This window comes from Felis catus, chromosome B3 (assembly GCF_018350175.1).
Source record: "Felis catus isolate Fca126 chromosome B3, F.catus_Fca126_mat1.0, whole genome shotgun sequence".
In the NCBI taxonomy this organism is placed as follows: domain Eukaryota; kingdom Metazoa; phylum Chordata; class Mammalia; order Carnivora; family Felidae; genus Felis; species Felis catus.
The window spans coordinates 118,253,914-118,270,223 of record NC_058373.1 but is presented as its reverse complement, the minus strand read 5'-3'; the positions used below and the strand labels follow the sequence as shown (position 1 = coordinate 118,270,223).

Here is a 16,310-nt window from a genome sequence, read left to right as displayed (position 1 = left end):
CAAGGTCCGAGGGGGCGGGCGGCGTCTGCGCGGGGCTCCGGCTGCGTCCGACCGCCCACCACTAGCCCCAGTGGCTCCCGGCGTCTCCCGCCCGCCGGTGACTTCCCAACCCCGCCCGAGGTGCGGTGCGGAGCGGTGACCTCGGTGGACAGAGCCGGAGGCGGGTTCCCCTCCGGGACCCCCTACTTCCTCCGATACCGCTCTTCCTGCGGGCCAGGCGGGGCACGTTCCTGCAGCAGCCCCGGAGCGAGCCGCCCCTGCCCCCGGGGCACTGTCCCTCCCTTTTCCTACCTGGGTCTCCGGCCGCGCGGGGCACGCAGCACTGCTCCGTCGGTGCCCGCCCCTGGAATGGGAGGTTGGCCTGGCGGCGCGGAACGCCTGCGGAGGTTGGACTTTCTCTCCCTGCCGCTGGCTGGCTTCTCCCCGCCCCATATCCCCCCCCCCCCCCGCCCCAGCCAGCCCTGCAGACACCCACCCCCAATCCCAGTGGAAAGCCCCCGCCCCCCTGCAGTGACCCGTGCTGCATCCCCTTGGGTCTGTGCCAGAGCTTGGCTTGCCCTCCATTCTGTGTTTCCTCTACTGGGGGGGGGGGGGGGGGCACCAGTCACCACCCCGGTCCCACTTCCTCTGTCTAAGCCATCCATCTCTGTATCATCCCGCTCCATGCTCACCTTACATACAACACACCTCTGCGTCCAGCCGTCCGCCTCTTCCACCCTTGAATTCTGTACAGGCAGACCTCACTTTCTTGTGCCTCCTTGGGTTGTTGGTTTGGAGGATTGAGGGTTTTTGGTTGTTGGGTGGTTTTGTGTTTTGGGTTTTTTTGTTTTTTGTTGTGTTTTTTTGTGTGTGTAATTTGCTTGATTGCACTTTATTGCATTTTTTACAAAGTGAAGGTTTGTGGCAACCCTGCCTAGAGCAAGTCTACTGGCCCCATTTTTCCAACAGTATTTGCTCACTTCGTGTCATATATTGGCAATTCTGGCAATATTTCAAAATTCTTCATTATTATATGTTATGGTGACCAGTGATCAGTGGTTAGGATGCCCTGAAAGTTCAGATGACGGTTAGCATTTTTCATCAATGAAGTCTTTTTTAATTAGAAAAAAAAATGTTTTTTTTAGGGGCACCTGACTGGCTCAGTTGGTAGGGCATGCAACTCTGTTTTTTCTTTTTTAAATATCTATCTATCTATCTATCTATCTATTTATTTACTTATTTATTTAGAGGGGAGCAAGGCAGAGAGAGGGGGAGAGAGAGAATCCCAACCAGGCTCTGTGCTGTCAGTGCAGAGCCCCCTGTGGGGCTCAAACTCACAAACTGTGAGATCATGACCTGAGCCGAAATCAAAAGCTCAGCTTAACCCACTGAGCATGCGACTCTTATCTCAGAGGTTGTTAGTTTGAGCCCTGTGCTGGGCATACAGTTTACTTTAAAAAAAAATGTTTTAGGGGCGCCTGGGTGGCTCAGTGGATTAAGCGTCTGACTTCAACTCAAGTCATGATCTCACCGCTCATGAGTTTGAGCCCCGTGTTGAGCTCTGTGCTGACAGCTCAGAGTCTGGAGCCTGCTTCAGATTCTGTCTCAGTCTCTCTCTCTGCCCTTCCCTCGCTCATGCTGTCTCTCTCTCTCTCTGTCTCTCAAAAATAAATTTAAAAACATTAAAAAAAATTTTTTTAATTAGTTTTTTAGACATGTTATTGCATATGTCATAGACTACAGTATAGTGTAAACCTAAGTTTTATATACTCTGGGAAACCAAAAAATCTATTTGACTCACTTTATTGTGATATTCGCTTTATTGCAGTGGTTTGGGGCTGAACCTGGCGTATCTCCAAAGTGTGCCTGTACTTCAGCCACAGCTGTTTCTCCTCACACAGGCTGCTGTTTGCTACCCTCCCAGCCAGCTTTTCACACTGCCTAGAATGCACTCTGAAAATCCACTCTACCTTGCAAGCTACTACTCACCCCTCAAGGCCCTGACCAAATATCACCTCTTCTAGAAGCCTTCCCCATACCGTAGCAGGCAGAATTGGTGCCCGCCCCGCTCCCTCAGTCTCTGTCCCTGTCTGCTGTAGTTTATGGTGCATCACTCTGTCGGAACCCGAGTCTCCCTGACTCACCTTGTAAGAGGCGAAGGACAAAGCTTGCCTCCCCATCGCCTGTGCCCAAGGCACTAGTTAGGATCAAAGTAGGGACTCAATACATGTGATACATTTCATTTCCTTTCCGCATTGTCCTTTTTCTCAGCAAAGGCACTTCTTGCCTGCCATCCCTTTTTGACTGAAAATCACCTACCCCCAGGAAAATAGCATTGGCCCTGGGCCGCATGGGAGGTGGGGAGGTCACACGGCTGGTCCCTTTCCCTCATCTCCTTTATATTTTTTTTTTAATTTTTTTTTCAACGTTTATTTATTTTTGGGACAGAGAGAGGCAGAGCATGAACGGGGGAGGGGCAGAGAGAGAGAGGGAGACACAGAATCCAAAGCAGGCTCCAGGCTCCGAGCTGTCTGCACAGAGCCCGACGCGGGGCTCGAACCCACAAACCGCGAGATCATGACCTGAGCCAAAGTCAGATGCTCAACCGACTGAGCCACCCAAGCCCCCCTCCCTCATCTTCTTATACCTTCCGTCCTTTACTTACCCTGGGCACTGGTCGTTTCTCCCATGGCCTCCTTTCGGGCAGAGAAACACCAGTAGGAAGCTCCCCGCCCCCGCTGAGAGCGGCAGCCCCCGTAGATCATCTCTCTAAGTTGTCACTGATGCTCAGACAAAACGCTTATTAAAACATAGGCATTTTACATCTGTCCCATTTCTTACCCATCAGTGAAGAAAGAAGCGGCAGCAGCTGTGTAGCAGGGGCCCCTGGGGACGAGTGTGACTTCTTAGGCAAAGATACAGCTTGGCAGAGAAAAGGGAGTGGAATTACCCAAAGCCTGTCTAGAAAAGGAAAATAGCGTCTTCCATTCAAGAAGCCCCACTCCCTGCCCCCATCAGCCAGGAATTTTCTGGGCTTGGTCAAAGGTCCCGTAAGTGGGAGGAAGCTGCTTCTCCTGCTCTGGGGGGTGGGGCCGCTGAGGCACCTTCCTGGTCCGCTCCTGTTTTTCCTCAGTGATCCCTTCTCAGGCACCCAGGCCCATGAGTTCTTGCTCCCCGCCGCCGCTGCAAAGAAGACCCAGAAGGTAGGGAGGCAGAGTCAACACGCAGCGTGAAGGAGCCAGGCTCGAGCAGTTCCTGGCTTGGGTAAGTAGCCCTCTCCCAAGCCTCAAGTTCTCTACCCCAGAGGGATGTGTGAGCACGGTGCCCAGAACATAACTGTTCACCAAAAATTGTGTGCACCATTGGTGCACACACACACACACACACACACACACACACACACACAATGGTGATTTAGAAAGAAGATTCTGGGGTGAGACCAGAGACCTTCCCTCTCATTGTAAATCCCCCTCTGCCTGGCCCTTCTACCTGCTGGTCTGAGAAGCCCAGGGTGCAGAAGGGGGTACAGCGCTTGGAGGCAGACAGACCTAGACTGGGAACCTGTTCTGCTCTGTGTGTGAACTTAGGACTAAATCACGTCACCTCCTTAAGCCTCAACTTGCTCAGCTGAGCCTCACACAGAGCGTGGTAGAGTAGGGAAGTACTTAGCCGCTATAAAGCTCCTACTAAGTGCGTGCTCAGCAAAAGTTCCTTCTGCCCCGTGCTCCCTCAGCCTGTTTCCTGGGTTCTTTACATCTGGATCATCTCAGCAGATTGCAGATCCAGGGACACAGCCTAGAAATAAGTGGCCAGATCTTCTTGTAAGGCTGGGTTAGAACGGAAACCCATTCCAGGCTCCAAGGATAGGCCACTTCCAGGAGGCCGTCCCTTAAAGCCTACCTCTGTGCTCCCACGGCGCCGGGATTGCACTTTGGAACTACTACAGTGATGATACGAATGTGTCGCTTTCCTCCCTCTAAATTGTGAATCTTGCAAGGTCAGGGAAAGTGGAAGCCGCTTTATAGCGGCTAAGTACTTCCCTACTCTACCCACCCTCTGTGCGAGGCTCAGCTGAGCAAGTTGAGGCTTAAGTAAGGACATTGAGAGCTCATGGAACGGACAGGAAGCCTGGAGAATCAGGCACAGACAAGGGCCAGACTCCCCACCAATGCCATAGACCATGGCCCAGGAGCAGTTCTGGGTAGGACTGTCCTGTTGGTCTCTGGAAGCTGCCACCACCACTTTCAGGTTACAATGACCCATATCATCCCCAGAGAAAACCCTGAATGGTCCTCGTAGATGCCAACCCCAACAGGAAGGAGCACGGCTGCACCCTGACCGCCAAGACCTACGAAGCAAGAGTCGGCAGGTTGCCCGGATGGGAACCTCGTTCCGATGTGCAGCTGCTGGCACGCGGCGCTTGTTTAACTGGACTTGGAGAGGATGCTGCTTCTCTTCTTCCCTCTCTTGCTGATGGTTGTTTATTCATTCCAGGGACACTTGAAGGCCTCCTCTTCCAGAAGCTGCGGAGAGACCTGTCCAGTGGTGGCAAACGCGTAAGTAACACCCAGCTCTCTGGAGGGAAAAAGTGCTGCCCAGTAGCCTTTATCAACTTCCGTGGGTAAATACTCCATGGCTGTTTTCAGGCTACCGAGGTGATGTCGCTAAGCACAGAGCTGGGAAGAGATGTGGTCGGCTGTCCCAAGCTGTCGCAACACACAGACCGTCTTGCCCTTGGGGAGTTTACCTTCTAGTAGGGCACTGCATTCTAGCGCTATGTGTTAATCCAGAATAAAACTATCTGCAAAAGGAAATCCAAAAGGAAAAAGAACGCTTCACATGAGAGGATTTCTCCGTTTCTCTCTCTGCCTTTTCTTCCCTCCCCCTCCCATGCATCTATCCATTTCCCTTGCTGGAGTCATTCAAAGTTGGGGGTGGGTGGGGGAGGGGAGCGTTAAATGCCCCTTGCCAGTCTGCCCCTCAACTTGACTCTGTGCTTTCAGATCCCAACACTAATCTGCCTTCCTCCCCCTGTTGCTGCCATGTCCAGGTCAGGACCTTGAAACACCGAGCAAGACCATGAGAAGAAGTCCAAAGCTCAGTATATCTGACAAGTGCTGTCATAAGATAAGCCACCTGACCTGTGGAGGGGAGGTTTATGCTCAAAGGTGGGACAGAAATACAGCTCCCCGACACTTCCTGCAGACACGAGGGCCACCCAGAGAGAAAGAACAAATCCTGGGATGTCCTTCAGTGACATCGGGCCTGACACAGACCCACCCCATCTGCCCCATCCTCAGTCCAGATCCCGGGACAGGGCACCAGGAGGGAGGGCGAGGCCATTCGAAGACGCTTGGTGTTAGGGCAGCAACACGGAGGGAGGTAGGGGGCTTTCCAGAAAATATTTCCTGATTGGCTTCCACCCAGCAGCTCCAGCCTCAATCTCATCCCTTTCCTTCCACACGGGAACACACACACTCACCCCTGCACACATGTGTGTGCACACACACGCTCACACACACCGTAAGGGTCGGCCTACAGTCTCCTGCAGAAGCTAACTGCATGAACTCCTGGAGACATTAAGGAAGAAGGTGTGAGGAGCCCACTTTGCCCACCCTCTGCTTCCTAAGTGGGAGGGGGCTTCAGAGCTCAGGCCCCCACAAAGGTCAATGTGGGGTGTGGGGCCAGTCTGCAGCATGCAGGCCCGGAGGGTCCCCCTCAGCTCAGGGTGGGTGTCCCATGGCTGAGTGGCAGTGGCCTCGGTGCCCCTATCAGCAGTGACAGGGACAGGGCAGGTCCTCTCTCCCCCTCTGAAGACCCCTGTGCCTCTGCCTCAGCATCCCCTGCTCTGCTGCTGCTGTCCCCTGTGGGCTGCCAGGGAGGGCCGGGGACTGGGACCCCCACAGGCCAGCTGCCAAAGCTCTTCAGATCCTTTCTTCTCGGTCTCTCTCCACCGCACTCTCAGGGCACGGCTCATCTCCTCTGCCGCTTCAGCCTCTGTATTTGGATAATTCTCAGCCTGGAAGCTGACGAGTGTCTGTGCCTTGCGCCAAAGGCCTAGAAACATTACTCAGAAAGTCAGAGGACCAGCACCTCTCAATTCGGAAACGCAATTCCCAATGCTCAAGTTAAATGAAAGGGGAAATTCTACTAACTTTGTCGGGGGGGGTAGGGTGGGGTGGGGAGCTTCCCTAACTTCAGTAATTTGTGAACCTATTATCCTGACCCTTATTTTAGAGCATGATACCACTTAAAAATGCATGGACATAAAACTAGGTCTAAGCCTTTTATTTTTACAGCTTTATATAACTATAATCCTATTACATATGTCTAGGCCCCAATTCCTTATTAGAAACTCTCGGGGCCAAATGTGTTTCACGGTTGAGCATTTTTCAGATTTTAGAAGTTACTAAACTGCATATGACGTACTACCTCCAGTACTTTCTGGAAGCTTTCTTTAATCAAAACCAACCAACCAAAATCAACAACAAAACTACATGCACTTATACCTCTGCAGCAAAACATACAAATATTCACCTAAACAGGCTAAACTGAGACTCTGAATAGCCTCAGGCCACTCCTACTCACAAGCCTAGGAGAAACCTTTTGGTTTTCAGAGCCTTTTGAATTTCATAATTGCAAATAAGGGATTGTAGACCTGCGCAAATTAAACACAACATGACTACAAATGGGGTTCACAACGTTAGCACAATGTTAATGACGGTGACAGAGGCCGGTGGCCTGCTGAATTCCATCGTGGGGGAGGCGGTGGGAGACGGTGGGGCTGGAAGAGGTGTTAAGTCCATGTAGTCCCCAGGCCTGGGTTGGAATCTGGCATCTGTACTCACTGGCTGGGACGTGTCCGGCAAGTTAACCTTCCTGCATGGCAACTTCTTCATTTTTAAAAGGAAGACAATACGGGGCGCTTGGGTGGCTCAGTCGGTTACGCGTCCAGCTTCGGCTCAGGTCATAATCTCGTGGATCATGTGTTTGAGCCCCCCATTGGGCTCTGTGCTGACAAGAGCCAGGAGCCTGGTTCAGATTCTGGGTCTCCCTCTCACTCTGCCCCTCACCCGCTAGCACTCTTTCTCTCCGCTCTTTCTCAAAAATAAAAAATAAAATTAGAAAAAAAAATTAAAAATTTAAAAAAATAAAAGGAAGAGCATAGATTAATGTAAACAAAAATCAATGTTAAAATGGAAACTTCCCAGGAATCAACCGCCCCAGGGGCTGAGAACAAAGGAGGGCAGCAGAGAGATGGGGGTGGCCCTGGGGACCCTGAAGGCTCTCAGCACAGGCCTCCACTCAGCACACACCCTGAATTCCAGTTGTGACTGGGCTGCACTGGTGGCTAGAGTAGGGGAGGAAGTTCTCAAAGCAGGGTTTGCAGAAAGACACCAAATACACAGCACAAGGCATGGATTCGGGGAACATCAACTTTAAGATTGGGAGTGTGCTATGTTGGGGGGGGAGGGGTGAAATATATTGGGTAATGGTTTATGATGGTGTTGTGGTTATCTTTCTGTTGAAACGAACCTACAACAACGTGATGAACCCTGAGAACACTGTGCCAAGAGAAATAAATGAGACACAAAAAGACAAATACAGCATGGTTCCACTAATTTGAGGTCCCTAGAGCAGTCTAGTTCATAGAGACAGAAAGTAGAATGGCAGTTGTCAGGGGCTGCCGGGAGGGCGGGGTGGAGGGCTGGTTAGTCCGGGACATCTGTGGTGGTGACAGCTGCACAACATTATGAACGGCTTGAATACCTATGAACTGCACACTTAGAAATGATTCCGATGGTAACTTTTATGTATATTCAACTCCAGACGTTTCTGCACGGGGCTGCTACTTCGGGAAGTGTCCTAGATGCTCAGGGTCTCGTGTTCCCCTGTCGTTGAGCTTTAGTTAGAAAATTTCCAACTTGACAACACATTATATTTGGAAAAAAAAAAAAAAAAGAAAATTTCAGAAACAAAGACTCTGCATTTTACAGAAGAGAAAACAGTCCCAGAGAGGTGATCCAACTTGACAGAAACAGGTCTCCAGTGCCCCTCTATCCTGGAGCTAAGAAGCACAGGCTCTGGGCTGGGCCGCCTCTCCCACCTGCTTTTTCTTTTTCTTTTTAAGTTTCTTTATATTTATTTTGAGAGAGAGAGAGAGAGAGAGAGAGAATCCACACCATCAGCACAGAGCCTGACATGGGGCTCGAACCCATGAACTGTGAGATAATAACCTGAGCTAAAACAAAGAGTCGGATGCTCAAATGACTGAGACACCCAGGTGCCCCTTTTTTATTTTTATTTTTTCCCACCTTTTTGTTGTGCATGAGTCTGGGCTGTTCCTCGCCATCTCAAAGCTTCCATTTTCTCACCTGTGAAATGAGGAGGGTTCCCTTCTCACAGGGTGGGATGTGGTCGACCTGAGACTGTGCTTGTGATGGGCTGGGTGTAGTGTCTGAGGCACATTGATAGGAAATGCTCAGTGGAATTGGTTTCACGAGGCAACTAGGTTCCTCTGGGGCTTTTCTTGGTTGAATGAGGGGTAAGTACAAGTATTAAGAACTGTGCTGTCCTTTATTCCTCCTGCATTCAATGTGGTGACGCTGACCCAGGACAAACCCATATATTTATTTCTCAACATCACAAGCGTGCCTGGGGTAGGAATTCTGTTTGGATTCAACTCTGGACACCCCCTATAAAATGCAGGGTCGCTTAAGCAGATAAGGCTAATTGGCCTCCTGTCTCCACATTCTCCATTATAAACAAGGGCAAAATTAGTAAATGTTTGTTCCTACTTAAAACATCTTCCCTGTTTAAACAGACCTGTTTACGTCGTCCTGCATGGAAATCCCCTCCTGCGGACCCCTAATCCACCATTACTTCATTGGCTTACAAACACTTGTTGAGCAACTACCTCCCAGGAGGCCTGGGATGGGGCGGTGAGTGCACGCACCCAGCTCCCCCCACCGCTTCCTCCCGCTGGTCCCCACACCGCTAGAGGGTGCGGCGGGGGGGGGGGTGCGTGGGGGCTGGCGGCCCGCCAGCTGGGAGGCACAGCCTCGCGGTCTGCGTGCACTTGCCCACACTGGCTCCCCTCATCCTGCCAGAGGCGCCAGGGTGGACGAGAGACCTTCTCTGCTGGCTTCCCTGTCCAGAGAACCGGGCCGCGACAAAATAAGAGGCGTGTGTCCGGGCTGCTGGGGGAGCCGCGTGAGCGTCAGACCCCCGGGAAACGGAACGAGGCCGCAGGCCCGCGGCCCCCACGGAGGGAGTCGGATCCCGGGGAGGGGTGAGGCGGTGGCGGCGGCCGGGGAGGGGCGGATTTAGGGACGCGGCTGCCAAACCAGCTGGGCCGGCCAGCCCCGTGGGGGGTGGGCCCCGGGGCCCGGGGCGGGGCAGGAGCCCCGTGCGGGGGTGGCCAGGCCTCGCCCTCCTCCTCTTCCTCCACCTCGCCCGCCAGGCTAGGGCGCTGCTGGGGGAGGCGGGAGACGGAGGGCCCTAACCAAGCAGCAGGTGGGCAGGGAGCCCGCAGCTGCCAGGCAGCCCTGCCTGCTCACCTCGACGTCCCACTGAGACCGGCCTCTCTGGGTCAGATCACCCGCCTCCCCTCACAAAAATGTTTACCAGTGCATTTGACTTAAAAACAAAAATCAATCCGTGCAATTAGCACAGGCTTGGAGTGCCTTGGTGAGTCACATCTTTAATGACCAAAGTTGCATAATCACTTGTAACACGTCTATTTATTACCTCATCGGTTTCTCTAGGGCACAAGAGGGAAAGGGGAAAATCTGGTCCTTGATGGCCAGAAAGAGTCCCTCAAAGGATAACCTGCTACATGTGGACAGGGGTGGGGAGAAGACGGTCCGTAGGTCTCCCTACAGTGGCTGCTCCGGGGTCATTGCCACGGGCCCATCTGACACAGGGGCACCTCGGTTCGGGGGCAGTATCCTCCATCACCAGAGTCAACACACTCACCCCTAAGCTAGCTGGTTGCACTGTGGGGTTCCCACAAAGGCTGAAGGCCCTTAACACTCACGGAATTCCCTTCTGAAGGGCCAGGAGAGCCGTCTGAGTGCCAGAGTAGCCATAGAAAGAAAATGTGAAGTCCGTTCTGCCTTTACCAGCCCTGCCCTAGAAAGCAGACAGGAAAGAGACCAGAGTGAAGGCAGAGGTCAGACAGGATATGAGAGTCCTTCCCCTTCCACTGGGACTTCACAGTCCTCAGGCCTGATGATGTCTTCTTATTATTTGCTTTGAGAGAGAGAGAGAGAGAGAGAGAGAGAGAGAGAGAGAGAGAGAGCGAGCGAGCATGAGCAGGGGAGGGCAGAGAGAGGGAGAGAGAATCCCAAGCAGGTTCTGTGCTGCCAGGGCAGAGCCTGCCACAGGACCCCATCTCATGAACCATGAGATCATGACCTGAACTGAAATCAAGAGTGGGATGCTTAAATGACTGAGCCACCAAGGCACCCCGATGATGTCTACTGATGACCTTCTGGCTGGGTTATTCCAGAGAAGACTCCTGAACTAGGAGGGAATGGGGCAGGGGAAGGAAGCTTGGGAAACCAAGGCTTCCCAAGCAGATAGATTCCCGCGATGGCAGAAGAATTGGCAGAGAGGTCATTTTCAGTCTTTCAGAAAATCTTAACAAATCCTACATTCACATCTGTCTGGCTCATGCAAGTAAAACCCAGTCACCTCACCAAACAAGCTTAACGCCATTTTACAGCATGTGTAGGTAAATCTAATTAGTAAATAGAAAAACAAATTACTACTAATAGGCTACATACAGTACTTGGTGGACAAAATCTTGAAAAATCTAGATGCAGGATAAAGTCCCCCAAATCTCTCCTCAGTGTCTCCCAGTATTTGAGAGACTACTGTGTGTCCATCACTGTGCTAGCCATGTCCAGAGGGGATGCACCGGCCCTTAAAGAATTCACATAAATCCGGGTATTTAAAGTAGTATATACTGACCTAGCTCCTGGTGTTATTTCTACTTTTAGATCTTCCTTATACATATCTCTGAGTTTAGTGGCTCTTGACTAGGTCTGCTACCCAAGAAAACTAATCACAATCAGAACCTTACGTGCATTCCACCTCAAGGTATGCTTATGGGTAGAGGGGTAACAAAATCCTTTCCTCTTTTGCATAGGGAATTGACCTGGCACAACTATGCAGTTAATTTTTGGGGGGGGGGGCGGGGAGAAGGGCAAACAGTGGCAGCAAGAGTATGTCACCCTTTATCCTAAGAAATAGGACTCCACTGGGGTGCCTGGCTGGCTCAGTCAGTGGAACATGCAACTCTGGATCTCAGGGGTTGTGAGTTCAAGCCCCACATTGGGTGTAGAGATTACTTAAAAAAAAATATATCTTAAAAAATTAGGACTCCAACAAACCTGGGTTGAGGCCCTTCCATTTCTTCCCTTTAGAGGGTGTGGCATACAAGGCACAGAAGGGCAAGCCTGTGTAAGAGAATGAATCTTGGTCAAGATTAAGAGTCCCCCGGGGGTGCCTGGGTGGCTCAGTCAGTTGAGCGTCCAACTTCAGCTCAGGTCACGATCTCACAGTTCGTGGGTTCGAGCCCCACATCAGGTGTCGGACTCTGTGCGGACAGCTTAGAGCCTGGAGCCTGCTTCGAATTCTGTGTCTCCCTCTCTCTCTGTTCCTCCCCTGCTCATGCTCTGTCTCTCTCACTCCTTCAAAAATAAATAAAAACATTTAAAAAAAAATAATTTAAGAGGTCCCCTGTGCTGAAAGGCCCGTGTAGCAGGTCAGGTCACATCCTCCATGGTTTCTACAAATCATCTAATGAAGAAGATATATTCTAAGTACCTATGGAAGATTGTTAGCTAAATGGGTTTTCCTCTGGATAAACCATCACTTTAATTCAGAAACCAATTATCCTTGGGTGTCTCATACACCTCTTCCTTCCTGATTTTGTTTTTGGCATATGTTGTCTTCGTGCCAATTCTGACTCTTCCCTTTTTCTCAAATTTGGTTCGAACTTTGTTTCTGGAAAACATTCCCATCTTAAACCCTGTCTTTTGCGGATCCTTCCATTGCTCTGGACTCCCAAATATAAGGGGGCAACATTGTACTTACGGAAGCTGTCATTTCACTTCTAACCAGATCCTAAGCAAGTACTCCCCACCCCCCCCCCACCCCCACCACACACACACACATGCAGAGCACACAGAAAAGTACCCAGAGAGAATGGTTGGGCTACAGAAGACTGTGGTACTTACCAAGTGATGCAGGAAGTCCAATGTCATTATTCTTGCTTCTCAACTCTGCCAGAGGACATTCTTCATCTCGTTAAGAACACTGTTGTCAGTACCCCCAAAAACCAGAAACCTCTCCCAGCAGATGACAAATCATGATAGTTCTGTGGCAAACTTTCGTGACATTGCTACAAGATTCAAAAAAGCAAATGATGCGATTCCCAAAGGAGGGAATGAACAATGAACACCTTCCATGCTTCCTGATGCCCTTAGCCAATATAACCAGGAAGGCACCTCTCATATGCTCCTTCTGAGAACAATGGCCAAATTTGGTTTTCTTGCCACGATCTTATTTCTGATCAATCATTCCCAACATTTTATATGCTATTCACTATTTAGAAACAAAAGGTTTTGGAGAGTTTTAGGAAAGTGACAGGACAATCAATAAAAGTAATGTTGTTTTTTTCCATTGATGTGACCTACATAGTATTTTTTTTTTTTTTTTAAGTAAGCTCAACACCCAACATGGGGCTTGAACTCATGACCCTGAGAGTTGCATGCTCTACTGACTGCGCCAGCCAGGCACTCCCATAATGATTTTAAAAAGATAACCCTCCAGCACATAAAATATCTGCACCGCACTACAGCATACACGTCCTGTGAGTTGTTTTGACAGCTTTTACATCAATTTGAGTTAGATATTTTCTAGAAAAAATTTTTTTCAGAAGCCAAGTATTCAGAATAGTTGTTTCAAGACTTTTCATGGACTTAATACTATATCCTTCAGAGCTGTGGCCTGCTATGGTCCATACCCTTCCATTTTGAGTGAATAACAGGAACAACACATTTATGTTTCTTAACTGTGTCCTGATAAAGGTTCAGCAGTTCCCAGTTACACATTATACTACTTTCACGTAAGAAAATTAGCACAGCTGGATTCATGCAGTCTTTATTAATTTGACAAACACAGGAAAACCTGCAATCTATCAAAATTATATCTCACCAAGAATCTGAAAGGTATTTTAAAAAAGACGTATTCACAGTCTGTCTGAATCATGTACAAAGCAGTGCCTGTAGAAGCAAAAGCCAGAAGACAAACATGTCAACGTTCCCGCTGAAGCCTGCAACCGGCACCTCCAATCCCGCGGTGAACAATCCTGTACTACTTTCTACAGCTGATTGATTTCGAAGCTGCCCTTTTGCAACGATTATTTATTTTCAAAGGAAAACTGCTTCCTGGGAAATCTTTCCTGCTACGCACACCAGGCTCAAGTGCTAACACCACAACCACGTTCCAGGGCCCAGGGTGGACCCAGCTACTTCCTGAGGGCATTGTTGCAGGCATCCAAGGCCCTGGTAAACATTCAAAGAAAGGGTTTGTTTCAGCACCAGGCTGATTTTTAATGCACGCATCTGAGGTGTTTCCTGCCAGAGGAGAGGATGGTTCAGATGATGCCATCCAGAGGATTCAGGAGGTGAGCATGACGACACCCTTGTTAGTACACTGCTCAGCAATTTCACTGAAGCCTGTGAAGAGTTGAAACCATTGTTTTTAATCTCCTGTGTTTAGGGGCATTTAAAGAGAAGCAAGAAAATCGTTAAGGATCACTTCTGGTCTCAAACTCATGATGATGATACTGTTTCATCCCAGGGCAAGACCAAATGTCCAGTTTTCAAGTTCCCTTTGCAGAGTCAGCTTTGTGGACACCCCCGGAGGTGAGGAGAATGGCGGGTCAGGCCGTTATGGACTATCCAAAAGCAGATAGAGGAAAAGGAGTACTTCATTGAAAGGGTTGGTTTCTGGAAGAATCAAGATCACCTTTGTAACATCAATTTTATAAGCCCTCAGTGATGGTAACCATAAGAAGGGGTTACTGACAAGTACCCAATATTTTAGAGAAGTTCAAGATGGCATGTATCAGGAAACAGGAAACTACAGATGTATTCTGAGGATAGGTCTTACTCATCTTCACATCTTTAGACTCGAGCACCATGCCAGGAACATGGAAGACACTGAAAAAATGTTTTCATAGTGGCCTCTGAGCTCTTTCTCTTCTAGGGCTAGATCATGAATGGGGCAAATGTGCAAGGCCAGGCCCTGGAGGTCAGGCTTCCTCGAGACGCTGACCCTGGAAGATCTTATGTGGGAGCTTAACCTTTGTCTCATATTCTACAAATTATGACCAGGATGACTATATAGTTTTCTGAGGCCAAGTAAAGGCCAAGTACTAAACTTACTGTATGGACACTGGTTATGGAAGAAGGGTTTTTAAAAACAAGAGACACTTTAAAAAGTGAGGATTCAAGAACTCAAAAGTGAAAAGCCCATGCTTCTGTAGCAAAATCAATAAATCATTCACTTATGATTGTTTTCTTTCAAGTTGCTTAGAAAGCTTTTTTTTCTAATCAAGAAATTTAATCATTTACAGTGAGAGTGGTGATCCTAGGACCGACCATACACTAACCTCGTGAGAATCAAGAACAGGAGAACACGCTCTTCCTCTTTGAAAAAAGGTCCGTTATCTTCCAAATATGGTTGGTATGCCCACAGGCTAGTAGCAACCTTCTGTATGTACACACTCTTGGTTCCGCAGGCCAGTCAGACCCAGACATTAGCGGTCACTCTCCTTCCTCCTCTTCATCAAGCAGGTTGCCTGGGCTGATCCTGCTTTGTTGGGCCAGCTCCACAGCCACCCCTGCCCTGTGTGAGGGCACATCCTCAGTGGACTTGCTACTGTTTTCCCTGGTGATAATCTAGTTTTCATGGTGGAAGACTAGCATTTTGACATTTCAAAAACAACTGAATTAACCCTAAGAAGAAAGTTCAAAGTTCTGTATCTGAGATTGGCGATTTAAAGAGTTCTATGCTGAGCTGTGGTCCGTCCTGCAGAAAGCGAGATTTATTGCCATCTTTCTACATAGGACAGTGATACAAAGGATGGATTAAATCACACACACACACACACACACACACACACACACACACACCACATACCCTCTTCTGGGATAAAACCTTTCGTGAAAGATATGGTACTTTTGGGACCTTCGCACTAATAACTAGTCTAGATCAGGGCTCCCTCAAGACTGCCTCAAATCATAAACATATTCAGGTGGCTTTGCTGTAGTGGTTCAATCATGTGTCTTTCTAGAAGTTAATACCCACATTGCTATATATGAGGAAAAAGAATCCTGGAAAAAAGGGGCTAAGCAAAGAGATGCGAGAACCTATTTTAAGCCCCACTCTTTCTGTGCATTGACTTGTTTTTCCTGCATTTCTCAACTACCTAATATGAGCCAGTTTTTACTTATACTCCAGTTATACTCCCAACAGCACACTACTGCTAAATTTAGTTTCTTATAAAAAAATATGCTGTGACAGAAAACAACTATTCTAAACTCCAAGGACGGGGTACCTGGGTGGCTCAGTTGGTTGAGCGTCCAACTTCAGCTCAGGTCATGATCTCGCGTTCGTGGGTTCGAGCCCTGCATCGGGCTCTGTGCTGACAGCTCAGAGCCTGGAGCCTGCTTCGGATTCCGTGTGTGTGTGTGTGTGTGTGTGTGTGTGTCTCTCTCTCTCTGCCCCTCCCCGGCTGGCGCTCTATGTCTCTCAAAAAAATAAAATAAAACATTAAAAAACAAAAACAAAAACAACCTCCAAAGGGAACTGCAAACTAGATCACATGATAGGCTGGAGAGAAAGCAGGAACAGGAAGAAAAGCTGGCCTTTCTTCAGCCACAGGGGGAGACTAAATGTCTCACAAACGCTTATAATCTCATCACTGTGGCTAAAGGTGGTCAGTGGTAAAAGAAGGGCTATGCCCAGCAAAGCTCCACTTAAAGGTGTCATGTGCCCACAGGCCGATGGCTCCGTTTATGTGCACTGTCCAGCTGAACTGCGCAGGACCTCAACTCCACTGCCCACTTCAAAGGTATAAAGGTACACTGAAATGAAGGGTAAGGCAGAAGGGAAAGCACAAAACACCCAATGTGAGGTTCTTGAGGAATAACTTGGCTCTCCTCCTTAAGACCTGCCCACGGGACATTAACTCATTTTGTCCCATCGGCTGTTAGTGGTCCCATCTTTTCTCTTCTCGGCATCTGGTTCGC

The 16,310-nt window shown here is 49.3% G+C and overlaps 1 protein-coding gene and 1 long non-coding RNA gene across 14 annotated transcripts in view; one reads left to right on the top strand and one right to left on the bottom strand.

Annotated features, from left to right (window-relative positions):
* PAPLN (papilin, proteoglycan like sulfated glycoprotein) overlaps positions 1–2,966 on the bottom strand; it is a 37,557-nt gene extending 34,591 nt beyond the window's left edge. For 7 of the 9 annotated variants that reach the window (XM_045060180.1, XM_045060182.1, XM_045060187.1 and 4 more), the window contains exon 1: positions 292–433. In XM_045060180.1, the coding sequence (XP_044916115.1) occupies positions 292–432 (141 nt within the window). In that variant the 5' untranslated portion in view covers position 433. Of the gene's footprint in view, positions 1–291; positions 434–2,644; positions 2,731–2,820 lie in introns of those variants that run through there. The other 2 variants (XM_045060183.1, XM_045060185.1) reach the window with 2 other exon arrangements.
* On the top strand, positions 253–9,706 carry LOC102902309. 5 transcript variants are annotated; one of them, XR_006599777.1, is made up of 5 exons: positions 3,048–3,243; positions 4,474–4,535; positions 5,030–5,147; positions 8,804–8,921; positions 9,090–9,706. It is a non-coding gene; the product is annotated as an uncharacterized LOC102902309 (long non-coding RNA). The 5 variants fall into 5 exon arrangements; XR_006599776.1 differs by lacking the exons at positions 8,804–8,921; positions 9,090–9,706 and adding an exon at positions 253–386 and having other exon boundaries at positions 3,113–3,243; positions 5,030–6,407; XR_006599775.1 differs by lacking the exons at positions 8,804–8,921; positions 9,090–9,706 and adding an exon at positions 5,945–6,407 and having other exon boundaries at positions 3,054–3,243; positions 5,030–5,361.
* The last annotated feature ends 6,604 nt before the right edge of the window (positions 9,707–16,310 follow it).